This window comes from Dipodomys spectabilis, unplaced genomic scaffold, assembly GCF_019054845.1.
Source record: "Dipodomys spectabilis isolate Male_0828 unplaced genomic scaffold, ASM1905484v1 ptg000125l, whole genome shotgun sequence".
In the NCBI taxonomy this organism is placed as follows: domain Eukaryota; kingdom Metazoa; phylum Chordata; class Mammalia; order Rodentia; family Heteromyidae; genus Dipodomys; species Dipodomys spectabilis.
Window position 1 is genome coordinate 18,052,468 of NW_024870802.1, and position 13,270 is coordinate 18,065,737.

Consider the following 13,270-nt stretch of genomic DNA (forward strand, 5'->3'; position numbering starts at 1 on the left):
CTAATTGTAAATTTTAATAATTCTCATATATGCATTACACTGCACATAATAACACTACATAATGGGTTACAGAATGCTAAGAAAAGGTTAAAGAGGCTGTAGAGTTGAGAGGACTGTTCTAAAGGCACAAGCAAAGAGCTGTCTGGTCTCAGCAGGGAAACCAGATTAATAGTTCTATGAAGGAGGGGCTGGGAAGGTAGCATAGTGGTAGAGTGCTTGTCTTGCATGCATGAGGCCCTGGGTTCAATTCCTCAGCACCACATTAGCAGAGAAAGCCAGAAGTGGTGCTATGGCTTAAGTGGTAGAGTGCTAGCCTTGAGCTGAAGAGCTGAGGGACAGTGCCCAGGCCCAGAGTTCAGGCCCCACAACCAAAAAAAAAAAAAAGAAAAGTTTTATGAAGAACCTATAAGTATAGGTACAGAATCATTCAAGGCACAGAACTGTCAAATGCAGGTTCAGGAAGACCTCTGACTGTTGTCAGTCAGTTTGAAGTGAGCTACTGGTCACAGGCAGTAGACAGCTACTGGTCACATTAAAGTCCAGGAACCCAGGCAGACATCCATCACTTTGCAAATTTTCTCAGACTTGGTTAATGGGGTTTGATGCCTGCCACATGGAATTGATAAGTTCATGTCTCTGTGGATTCTGCTGTATTTGCAGATATAATTGCTTATTGACATAAGTCAACTGTTTGTGCTTCATGGTATGCTGGATGGTGTCCCCGCCACCCCCCCTCCAGTGTTTATGTATACAAGATGTTGAGTCATTCTGTTTTGGCACTTAATTTCAAAAGGGAGTAAGCTTGGGTCAAGACTATTGATTGCATTGCCTTAAAACTGTTGTTCTCTATAACATAAAAATAAAACAACATAAAGTATCAGGCCTAGGCTGTTAGTAACAGTAAATCAAAAGACTGTGTTTCAGTGATCTTTAATAAGTACAAAACAATTGCTGGATGCCAGTGGCTCACCCTGTAATCCTACCTACTCAGGAGGAGGAGATCTGAGGATCAAGGTTCAAAGCCAGCCTGGGCAGGAAATTCCGTGAGACTCTGATTTCCAATAAACCACTCAGAAAACCAGAAGTGGCGCTGTGGCTCAAGTGGTAGAGTGCTCACATTGAGCTGAAGAGCACCCAGGCCCAGAGTTCAAGAGCTACGACCAACAACAACAAAAATCTTACTCATTAAAATAGGCGACTCATTATTAATTTACTCAAGAAAAATGTTATGGTAGTTATTCTTCTTTGCAGAATATTTCTGAGTTACTATAATTGTATGCTCAGTTTTATTCATTTTTTGCAGGTGGGGTGAAAAGCTCAAACAATCTTCCTAACTTAGCCTCCCAAATAAGTTGGGCCAATAATTACAGTCATTGTACCTAGCTGTGTATCCAGTTTTGAAAATTTATCTGTTTCTAGAACTATACCACAAAGATGAACATTATTCTCTACGTTGAGTTATGTGCTGGTAACATTAAGCAATGACCCCTTATCCGAAAATTTTTTTTTTTTTTTGGGTCCAGTCGTGGGGCCTGAACTCTGGGCCTGGGCACTGTCCCTCAGCTCTTCAGCTCAAGGCTAGAGCTCTACCACTTGGGCCGGAGCGCCACTTCCAGCTTTTTTTTTTTCTGCTTATGTGGTGCTGAGGAATCGAACCCAGGGCCTTGAGCATGCAAGACAAGCGCTCTACCACTGAGCCACCTTCCCAGCCCCTCTTATGTGAAGTTTTATGTTACTAGGTTTTGATACATAGCTCAGATGGTATAGCCCTTGCCTATCATGCCTGAAGCCCTGAATTCAAACTCCAGGAACCACCAAAACAAACAACAAAGTCAATGAGGGGAGGGGGTCAAGGGCTATGTAAGTTAAAAAAAAAAAAAAAGGCAATTTAACCTTTATCATTCTTTAAAAACAAAGTATAGCCAGGTAACAGTAGTTCATACTTATTAAAATCCTACCTACTCATGAGACTGAGATTTGAAGATTAAAATTTGAAGTCAGCCTGGGCAGAAAATTCCCTAAGACTGGTATCTCCAATTAACCACCAAAAAGCTGGTAGTGAATGTATGCACTAGATATCTTAAGTTCAAGCTGCAGTACTAGCACAAAAACAAAACAAAATTTAAAAAACCCACAGAATACAGAAGGTACATATTCAGTTGGACCACTATCTTTATTTAAAATTTTAATAATGTACTTTTGAATTTTTTTTTTTTTTGGTCTGTCGTGGGGCTTGAACTCTGGGCCTGAGCGCTGTCCCTCAGCTCTTCAGCTCAAGGCGAGCGACCACTTTGGTTTTCTGGTAGTTTATTGGAGATAAGAGTTCACGGACTTTCCTGCCCAGGCTGGCTTTGAACCACGATCCTCAGATCTCAACCTCCTGAGTAGCTAGGATTACAGGCGTGAGCCACCGGCGCCCAGCTTAAACTTTTATATAGGATATATTTTGGGGAATAACTAATGTGTTTTCCCACACAAGAGGGATTTAATTCTGCTAGCTTTATTTTATTTTTGCAAGTCCTGGAGCTTGAACTCAGGGCCTGGGCACTGTCCCTTAGCTTCTTTCTTTGTTCAAGGCTAGCACTCTACCACTTGAGCCACAGCACCACTTCTAGCCTTTTCTGTTCATGTGGTACTGAGGAATCGAACCCAAGGCTTCATGCATGCTGGACAAGCACTCTAGCACTAAGCCACATTCCTAGCCCCTCTGCTAGCTTTACTGTGGTGCTTGAAGGAGAAATTTTCCTTTCCTTGTACTGGAGTTCAAGTAAGGATACACTGTACAGCTATATACTGTATTTATCTTAACTCTTCATACATGTACTATTTTGTTTCTTCTTTTTTCTTGTTTTTAACATTATCTTAAAATAGTTGCACTTTACTGGACATAGATGAAAATGAACTAGGCAACTCAAAGGCAACGATGGGAGGGAGGGAATGAGGGAGAAAGAGGGAACAGCTTTCACTATGCAACAGGAAAGAAATGTACATATCATCTGATGTGGAAGAAATAATTGTATTGTCAAAGCTCATAAAATTCACAAACTTTATAGACCATAACAATGACAACTTGCCTTGTGAAGGTTAAAATGTGTTTGTAACTATCACTATTCCACAATACTGTGAAATGTGTGAAATTTATGTAATCACCTAATCTCAATAAAAAGTTGCACTTTTAACACGTCGCCTAATGCGTATGGTAGATCTTGATCAGTGTCACTCCTTCCAGCATTCTCCCGACTCCCATCTATCCCATCTCCATCTGTCTCCTAAAGTTTCCTAGCTCTGTTTTCCCATATGTACATGTATTATCCCCATTTCTCTCTCCCACTTTCTTAGCCTCCATCTCCTTCAGAAAGGAGATATTTTAGCTTTCTGGTATTCTTTTGTTAATCTGTTTCTAAATTGTTCAAAGGGGTTACACCATGGAACCCTACCCTTATGCATACCATACTCAATTCAGTTTGATCCTGTGTATATATACAAATGGCCAGCATGTTTTCAAGTATGTTTATACTTTGGGTCTAACTTCTATATATGAGAGAAAACATGTATACTTTGTGTCTCCCAGCCTGACCCACTTCACTCAACATGTTTTTTTTTTCCAGGTCCGTCAATTTCTCTGTAAATGACATAATACTATTAATTCTGACAGATGAATAAAATTCCATCATATGCATATGATATATGTTATACATATTCTGATATATATCAATAAAAATTCATATGTATATTATATATATATATTTATGCATACATGAGACAGCACTCAGGTTCTGAGTTCAAGTCTGAGGACCAATACACACACACACACACACACACACACACACACACACAAAATGCTATAGAAGGGCAGAGGATGGAGGATAAGAAAGTAAAGGAGAGATGGTAGAGACTTGGAAAACACTTTAAAAGTTAAAAAAAAAAAAAGGAGTTAAAAACATCTTCAAAGGCATTGAGGTAGGCAGAGTAGAAAAAAAATTAACAGTACACAGATAATTTATATAATCTGGAGACCACAGTCCAAAGTACTTACTAGCAATGGCTAACTTCTAACTGGCATTTATTCTTGCAGCAATTTTTCTACCTACAAACCATTTTTCTACAAACTTGGTTTCTCTTATTGCTAAACATACTTCCAAATGTTGTAATTTCTTTTTTCTTTTTTTTTTTTAACTGGTCCTGATGCTTGAACTCTGGGCCTTGGCGCTGTCCCTCAGCTCTTCAGCTCAAGGCTAGCACTCTATCACCTGAGCCACAGCACCACTTCTGGTTTTCTGAGTGGTTTACTGGAGATAAGAGTCTCACGGACTTTCCTGCCCAGGCTGACTTTCCTGCCCAGGCTGGCTTTGAACGTGATTCTCAGATCTCAGCCTCCTGAGTAGCTACAATTATAGGCGTGAGCCACCAGTGTGTGTGTTTTTCCCCCCAATTGTCAGTGTGGGTCTTGAACTCTGAGATTGGGCACTGTCCCTCAGCCCTTCAGCTACTTGAGCCATAGCGCCACTTCTGTGCAATCTTCTTTTCATTGTCTTTACAAGAACAGTATGAAATATGGTATATAACATGTGAACACTGTTATATATTACAGACTGTGGTAGACAATTTGCTCCAGGGAAGTTAGAATGAACTTGTGACTTTGAAATTATGTAATCATTTAATCACAATCAAAAAAAAAAAAGAACCTCGGGGAAGGGAGGGAGGGAGGGGATGGTAGGGGGAAAACAATGGAGGGGGTAACAATGTTCAAGAGGAAGGGTACTCATAACCTCACTCATGTAACTGTAACCCTCTGTATAGTAGCTTTACAATAAAAAAAAAAAAAACAAGAACAGTGTGAGAGAAAAAAAACAGTATTTATCTATTTATTTATTTTGCTAGTCCTGGGGCTTGAACTCAGGGCCTAGGCACTATCCCTGAGCTCCTTTTTTTGCTCAAGGCTAGCACTTTACCTCTTGAGCCACAGTGCCACTTCTGGCTTTTTCTGTTTATGTGGTACTGAGGAATCGAAACCAGGGCTTCATGCATGCTAGGCAAGCATTCTACCACTAAGCCACATTCACAGGCCCTATTTTATTTTTTGTGTGTGTGCTGTCTTAGGGCTTGAACTCATGGCTTAGGTGCTGCCCCGAGCTTGTTTTTTGCTTAAGGCTAGTGCTCTACCACTTGAGCCACAACTCTACTTCCAGTTTTGTTTTTGTTGTTGTTTATTTGTTTTTGGTGCTTGAGTCTTGTGCACTTTCCTGCCTGGCCTGACTTAGAACCACAATCGTCAGATCTCAGAGTTTTAAGTAGTTAGGATTACAAAGCTGAGTCACTGGTGTTCAGCTAGTTTTATTTTATAATCCTTGACTTGCTTTTTAAAAAAATGAACTGGGGGCTGGGAAAGTAGCTCAGTGGTAGAGTGCTTGCTTTACATGTATGAGGCCCAGGGTTCGATTCTTCAGTACCACATAAGCAGAAAAAGGCGAAGTGGTGCTGTGGCTCAAGTGGTAGAGGGCTAACCTTGAGCTGAAGAGCTGAGGGACAGTGCCCAGAGTTCAGGCCCACAATCGACAAACAAAAACAAAAAGAACTGTTATAATTCTTGAATAAATTTTTCCAAGGACAATAACAAAAATATATTTTGCCTAAGTTGACTAAAAAAAGATGGCTAAAAACAGTGTAGATTAAAACCAGATTTGTAACTTCTAAAAAATTCCCAATGTATAATGGGGTGGTTAGTTATAGAGTATAGTATATGGGAAAATACACATAATCTGATTTCAAAACCATCATGTTCAATTCCAAATATAAAATGTAATCTTTGTGAGACTGGAATCAGAAAAATACACAAACACACAAAAAAGTATCCAAAATAAAATTGAAATTAAAAAGAAAGTGCAAGGCCAAATTCAGAAGTAAGTTAAATACTGTATTACCAAGTTAACTTTCAAACTAGTTTTCAGGGAAAAAAAGCCTGCTAAAAACTCAAGACAGTCACATGGGTTTCCCCTCTTCCTTTAGCCACAGAAATAAGAACTACAAGAAAGGCTGAGGTAGCAAATTTTAGAGGTGGGCCAAGCCACATTCAGTGTACATAACTCTTCCCTTGTTAAAGGGTTTTGTTTTGTTTTCCTCTACACAGGGTTTCACTCCCAGACTAACCTGCAGCTCAAGATCCTCTTGCCTCCCAGGTGCTGGAATGGGCCCAGGGCCCTCCAGACCAAAAAAAAAAAAAGAGACAATAATTGAAAAATAGCAAAAGCAAAAAGGGATGTAGGCATGGCTTAAGTGGTAGAGGGCCTGCCTTCAAGCACAAGGCTCTGAGTTGCCTGTTTTTTTTAAATCATTGCAGTAAGGTTCAAGCAGATATAAACCAGAATTATCTGGGGGAAAACTTTTAGTGTAGCTATGAGTTCCTAAGCCACTAGAATTACTTACTTTTTCTGAATACATTTAGAGATAGGTAACCGATATATTGCTTCAAAATCTCCAAATATGGTGTATACATGTGAACATATGAGGGAAGGTGGGAAGAGGGCACAGAATCAGTGAAGAGCAGGTAAAGAAGTACTACAGAGGGGTCTGTCAGCTGCACTGGACATTGATGAAAATGAACTTAGCAACTCAAGGGCAGTGATGGGAGGGAGGGAATGAAAGACAAGGGAACAGCTAATATTAAGCAAAAGGAATGAAATGTACATATCACCCAATATATGTAAAGTTAACCTTGCTGTGTATCACCTCTAAAACAACAATTAAAAAATCAATTTATGTTTGTGTGTGTGCATGTTTATATGTGTGTGCACCCAGGTCCTAGGGCTGGAACTCAGGGCTTGGACTCTGTCCCTGAGATTTTTGGTCAGGGCTAGAGCTTTACTATATAAGCCATAGATAGTTCCATTTCCAATTTTTTGGTGCTTAATTGGCAATTAAGATTCTCACTGACTTTTCTGTCTAGACTAACTTTGAACCATGATACTCCAATCCCAGCTTCATGAGGAGACAGAATTATAGGAATGAACCACAGGTATGCAGCTGGGGACAGATTTAATAACTGAAAGTTACCTGTCAAAACCAGTTCTCCTGAATCTGACTAGATCAAGATTATGAATTAGAGAATCTAATTTTTTAATCTACTTTTAGGTAATTTTGTTGTATATCAAATACTGGAACTATTATACTGGTTCATCAAAGTGGAACACTGGAAACCTCCAAGAAGTTACTCAAGGTATGGAAATAAAAATCTTAAATTCCAGTTCATTGATTAAAGTTTACTATTACCATATTCTCTCTCATGCAGTGCTATCTTCCCCACCCTTTTACACATAACCCCCCCCCCCCCAAAATCATAAAGGAAATAAAATATAGACTAAACTGTGTGTGGTGTCTCATTCCTATAACCTCAGAGATAAAAACATTACCAGTTTTGAGGCCAACCTGGGCTGCGTAATGAGACCCTATCTGCCTGGTGAGACCATATCTTAAAAAACAAAAGGAAAAAAAAAAACAACAACAACAACAAAAGGGGCTGGGAAGTTGGCTCAATGGTAGAGTGCTTGCCTTGCATGCATGAGGCCCTGAGTTTGATTCCTCAGCACCACATAAGCAGAAAAAGCCAGAAATGGCACTGTGGCTCAAGTGATAGAGTGTTACCCTTGAGCTGAAGAGCTGAGGGACAGTGTCCAGGCCCTACGACAAAAAAAAAAAAAAAAATCAAACTGCATTTAAAGAATCCTCTTTCACTCAGTTCACATTTGAAATATTAGCCAAAAAAAAAGAAATATTAGCCAGTAAATATGTGAGGTTTACTATGTGTGCAAAAATAAGTCATCCTATACTGAAAACAAGGCATGAATTTTCTTGAAGGCCTCACAAAAATAATTTAAAGAAAGAAAAAGGAAGAAAGGGAGGGAGTGGAGGGGAAAGGAGGAGAGAGGTAGGGAGAAAAGGGGTAGGGAGGGGAGGAGCAGAGAGGGTAGAGAAAGCATAGCTGGAAGCCCAAGAGATTCCAAAAAAGGTTTCACTCATAATTGTTGAGTTGTAGGAACATGAAGCTCAAGGCTAACATTTCAAGTTTTTTTGCGTAGCGTTTTTTTTTTTTTTTGTCAGTCATGGGGCTTGAACTCTGGACCTGGGCACTGTCCCTCAGCTCTTCATCTCAACACTAGCGCTCTACCACTTGAGCCACAGCATCATTTCCAGTTTTCTGAGTGGTTTATTGGAGATAAGAGTCTCACAGACTTTTCCTTCCCAGACTGGCTTTGAACCATGATCCTCAGATCTCAGCCTCCTGAGTAGCTAGGATTAGAGGTGTGAGCCACCCTCACCAGCTCACATTTCAAGTTTTTATATGCAGGCTACCCCTTGGGCTCCCAATGCTTAGCTGAAGCAGAAGCAAATTCCCAAGAGAGACTGAAACAGAAATTCCCTCACAGAAGGGAAGGAAAGCATGAAATCACCACTGAAGCCATTCAAAATTAGAGTAGAGTCATTCTAAACAAATCCCCATATCTTCTACATGAATTCTCACCTAGTCAAAGAAGCTTCAGCTACCAATGATATCTTAAAATTTTGTAATAATAAATTGTCATAAAGAATTGTCCAGCCATGTGCCGGTGGCTCACGCCTGTAATCCTAGCTACTCAGGAGGCTGAGATCTGAGGATCGTGGTTCAAAGCCAGCCTGGGCAGGAAAGTCCATGAGACTCTTACCTCCAATAAACCACTAGAAAACCAGAAGTGGCACTGTGGCTCAAGCGGTAGAGTGCTAGCCTTGAGCTGAAGAGCCGAGGGACAGCACCCAAGCCCTGAGTTCAAGTCCCATGACCAACCAAAATAATAAAAAAATAATTATCACTAATTAAAAAACTATTCTTAAATACTTTTTTAAAATAGATTTTTTTACCCTGTTAAGAGAAAAAGAAATGGAAGAAAAGGAGAAGGGAAGGGGAGAGGATAAACAGATGAGAGAAAAGAACCATAAAGTAAATCAGGAATACTAGGAATCGGAAATCCTGGTTTTTGAATGCACTAACTAAAATGAACTGCCTTCTTTCATGAGGTGGGAATAGCTGTACCAAATAGTAAGAGTCTATCTCAGAAAAAGCCAATAGTACCAAAAGGAACTTTGGAGTTAAGAATGGCAACTATATACAAAGCAACAATAAAAGCCTCTTGAGTTACTGGGACAAGGGTACTTTCTGATTATTTTGCCTGAGATGCAAGATTTGTTGAAAATTACAGTCCCTGGGGGACTGTGAAGAAGGGGAGTCCTTGAAAGTTACCAATTCAACCCAACCTGAATGGAGTTCTTGATGCCAGTGCCAGGTATTGCAGATTCAGCAATGAATGCCAGTCCTTCTCTTTAAGAATTCACCGTCAGAAATAAAGTATTAAGAATTAAAGAGTTGAAGGGATGGGAAAGGGAAACAAAGGAGGAGGCAACAATGCTTGATAAGAAATGTACTAATTGGAAGTGGCGCTATAGCTCAAGTGGTAGAGTGCTCGCCTTGAGCTGAAGAGCTGAGGGACAGCGCCCAGGCCCAGAGTTCAAGCCCCACGACCGACAAAAAAAAAAAAAAAAGAAATGTACTAATTATCTTGTCCATGTAATTGTAACCCCTCTGTACAGTATTTTCACAATTAAAAAAAAAAAAAAGAATTAAAGAGTTGGGGCCGGGAGTTGGTTCAGTGGTAGACTGCTTGCCTTACATGCATGAGGCCCTGGGTTCGATTCCTCAGCACCACATAAGCAGAAAAAGCTGGAAGTGGTGCTCTGTGGCTCAAGTGGTAGAGTGCTAGCCTTGAGCTGAAGAGCTGAGGTACAGTGCCCAGGCCCAGAGTTCAGGCCCACAACTGACCAAAAAAAAAAAAAAGAATTAAAGAGTTAAGAATCCAGTTAAGGTTTTTGCTAAATATTAAAGGAAAATTTGTATCCCACTCTGTCCTTTCCCAAGAATAACATATAAAGGAAGCAATGATTTGTAGAGTCTTGAAATTTGTATCTCAAGAAAAATATGGGCTGAAGAAATAAACTTAAGGGTAGCTAAATTTTCTGATTTTAAATCCAGTGCTCTGATACATCTGATTAATGTGGTCATCTGAATAAAATCTAGCTATATTAAAAGTCTAATTATGCTACAAGTCAAAGGTTTTTAATTTGATGAAAATTTCTGTACACTGCTAATAATGTGAAAGCCTCTAATAAATAGATTTCCTTTGCTACTGTTTATAAATTGCAACCAGATGTATGTGTCTTTTCCAACTTATTCCCCATTAGGCTGCATTTCACCTCTAAGTCATTGACCATTGTCTAAATCATGTCTATTCCCAATACTTGGCACAAAGTAAGCTAATTTATTAATTGAATTGGCCCTATCCAGGTCTAAAATTGCACGATATCTGATCTCAAAACAAAATCAAGATATGAGGACCAATAAGCACCTAAAGGTCACGTCATAAACTTATGTCACAAATAAATTTAACTCATTTTGAGACCTTTTGTGAATATAGTACTGATGCTGCAAGTTTTAAATATATTTTTACAATTACAAGTACAAATACAGATCTACTATATATTTTGTCCTTAAGTAGCACAAAATCAAGATTTCCTACTGATTTAAGAAACTATGTAATTTATTTGTAAAACTCCTTAAGTAAGGAAAATAGGGATAAGAAATAGTAGAGAGGGGGGAGGCTGGGAAGGGATGTGAAGGGTAAACAAAGGAGGAGGCTGCAATGCTTGATAAGAAATGTACTCATTATCTTGCCCATGTAATTGTAACCCCTCTGTACAGTATGTTCACAATAAAAAATTAAAATTAAAAAAAGAAATAGTAGAGAGTAAGAAATAAAAATCAGGAAACTGTGTCTCTGTCGACACACTAATTGTATAACTTTCTAAGACCTAAACTGCATAATGTTTCAATTCTGGTTACAGTCAAGACCCCTAAAAAGAAGGTGTTACATGTTAGAAATACTTTTTGCCTAGAGATTGAAGTGGGAGGGAGGGCAGTAGGATGGTATCAAAATGCAATTCAAGTGAAATTGCTTTTTCAGTAATGCCCATTGAGATATATATTTTCCCATTGCATCTGTTTACTCCTATTAAACCATCAAAGCCTCATTCTGAATCGTATTTTCTTAGCACTATAATTCAATTTCAGAATATCCTGTCAAATTAAAAATAAAAGACCTTTAAACTGATGTTGTTTGGGGCTGAGGATATACGTTGTAGTCCAGAGCTTGCCTAGCATGCCCTAGATTCGATCCCTAGGACCTCAAGAAAAAAAAAAAATTAATTAAAAGTTTTGAATTAACTGAGAGTTCTCTGGGAGAAGTAAAGAGATTTCCTACATAACTACAGTAATTTGGCTTATATGTCTAGCATCTAATTCTAAGCACCAAACCGACTGCATTTTAGTAAAGACCACTGAAGCAAACCCAATGAAAAACCACGGCTTCTAATTTCAAGAATCCTCACACCACTGGAATGGGTTTAGACTCCAAGCAAATTAACAGCTCTACAAAATGACTTCCCTTTCTTCCCCAGCCACACCCTCAGGCATAGCCCTTCCCCATCCAAGCCCTTCAAGTATAATTATTTTTAAAAGGGGGGGGGGGTGTCTGCTGGTCCGGGACAGGCAACTGCACATTTGTCCAGCAGGCAGGCTAGCCTGATTGCACAGGCACTCGGGGAGCGTGGTGTGGACACCTCCAGCCCCACGGGACAACAGGAAGATTGCTTCCCACAGAGTTCACAACCACAGAAACACAAAGCCAGCCGACCGGGTTCCTCTTCCCCTACCTGCAAATCAAAGCTGTCGGAACCGGCGGCGGGGCCGGGAGGCAGCCGACGCAGCCCTCCCCGCAGGTCCCCGGCCCCGCCCCAACCCCGGTGCGGTACCTGGCGAAGAAGTCCGCAAAGCCTCCACCCCGCCGAGCCCGGGCCGAGGTGCCCGCGGGGCCCGGCTCCATGCCGGGCGATGGCACTGGCCGCTCCGCCGGGGGCAGGTGGTCGCCGGTGCTCGGCCGGCGGCTCACCTCGAACGTATTCCGGGAGTTCAAGTGACCGTCCGGGAAGCCGAGGCTCGGCTCGGCACCCCCACTAGTCCTCCCGGCTGGAGTGACGGCGAGCTCGCGCTCCACGGACCCCGCGGGGCTGGCTGTGGGCCGCTCCGAGTCCTCGCTGCCCCCCGAGTCGTCGTCGGCGTCGGCGTCTGCGGCCGCCAGGCAGCAGCTCCGCAGCGGGTCCTCGAGCGGCGCGGCCCAGTCTGACGAGCTGTCGGCGCCGCCCGCACCCTGGTCCCCGGGCCCTTCCAAGCGGAGGCGACCGCACGGGCGCTGGTAGCGAGGCTCTGAGCCGCCAGCACGAGCTTCGGCCGGGCAGCCACGGTCCTGGCCCAGCAGGAAGCCCGAGTCCCCGTTGGTCATGCCGCCCAATCGCGACGCGCGGGCGTCCGCCGCCTCCGCGACGCGGGGCTTGGAGCCGTGCGGGCGGGCGGCCGGGCGCGAGGCGGCCGCAGGAGGGGCGCCGGCCGGGCCAGCGGGGAGCGGACAGTCACACAGCCCCGGCTCGCGCGGCCCCCCGGCCGCCACCAGGTGAGACTGGAGGCGCTGCCGGGGCGGCGTCTCCTCCTCCTCCTCCTCCGGGGGCTCCGCCGCGCCGACACTGCCACCAAACCCGCCGGTGGCCGGGATCATCTTCCTGTCCGGGTCCGCGGGCTCCTGCGCGGGCGCCGGGAGCAACTTGGCGTTTCTTCTCGAGCAGGCGGCAGCATCCTCCGGCCCCACCATCTGAGGGCCGGGTGGCCGCCGCCCGAGGAGACCGAGGGCTCGGCCGCGCAGCCTCTGCCAGGGAGCAGCCGGGGTACGGGGACCGCGGCCGCCACCGCAGCCGCAACGCTCCAGACCCGCCCCTCCCGCCCGGCCCGCCGGCCTGCCAGCCCGACCGCCCGACAGTTGCGATAGGGCGGGCACGCGCCTGGGCTCGCGCACGCGCAAAAGACGGACCGGTCAAGCCAGGACCTGGAGATTCCCTGAACCATAGAGATGGCAGCTAGAGAGGCCTGGGCCGCCAATCTGGAATCCGCCGTCTGCGTGGCGGAGGCTGCTTTGCACACTGCGTCTGGCAGATAGTAGAGGGAGGTATTACTCACTTAGCAAAAATTAACTTGGCCTAATCATTGGTGAGAGCAAAATACAGGATCTTAGAGTAGGTAAGTCATTCCAGTGCACGAAGTCCATCAGCAATGGACTAAGCCTATAGCCTTAGTTCAGGATTTCAT

The 13,270-nt window shown here is 43.2% G+C and overlaps 1 protein-coding gene across 5 annotated transcripts in view; it reads right to left on the bottom strand.

Annotated features, from left to right (window-relative positions):
* Tbc1d12 (TBC1 domain family member 12) overlaps window positions 1-12,887 on the bottom strand; it is a 57,598-nt gene extending 44,711 nt beyond the window's left edge. For 2 of the 5 annotated variants that reach the window (XR_006148845.1, XM_042689472.1), the window contains exon 1: window positions 11,890-12,887. Coding sequence is in view for 3 of the 5 variants with exons in the window: in XM_042689472.1 (XP_042545406.1) it covers window positions 11,890-12,779 (890 nt within the window). In the remaining 2 variants the exon portion in view is untranslated. The remainder of the gene's footprint in view (window positions 1-11,889) is intronic. The other 3 variants (XM_042689476.1, XM_042689473.1, XM_042689475.1) reach the window with 3 other exon arrangements.
* Window positions 12,888-13,270: the final 383 nt, after the last annotated feature.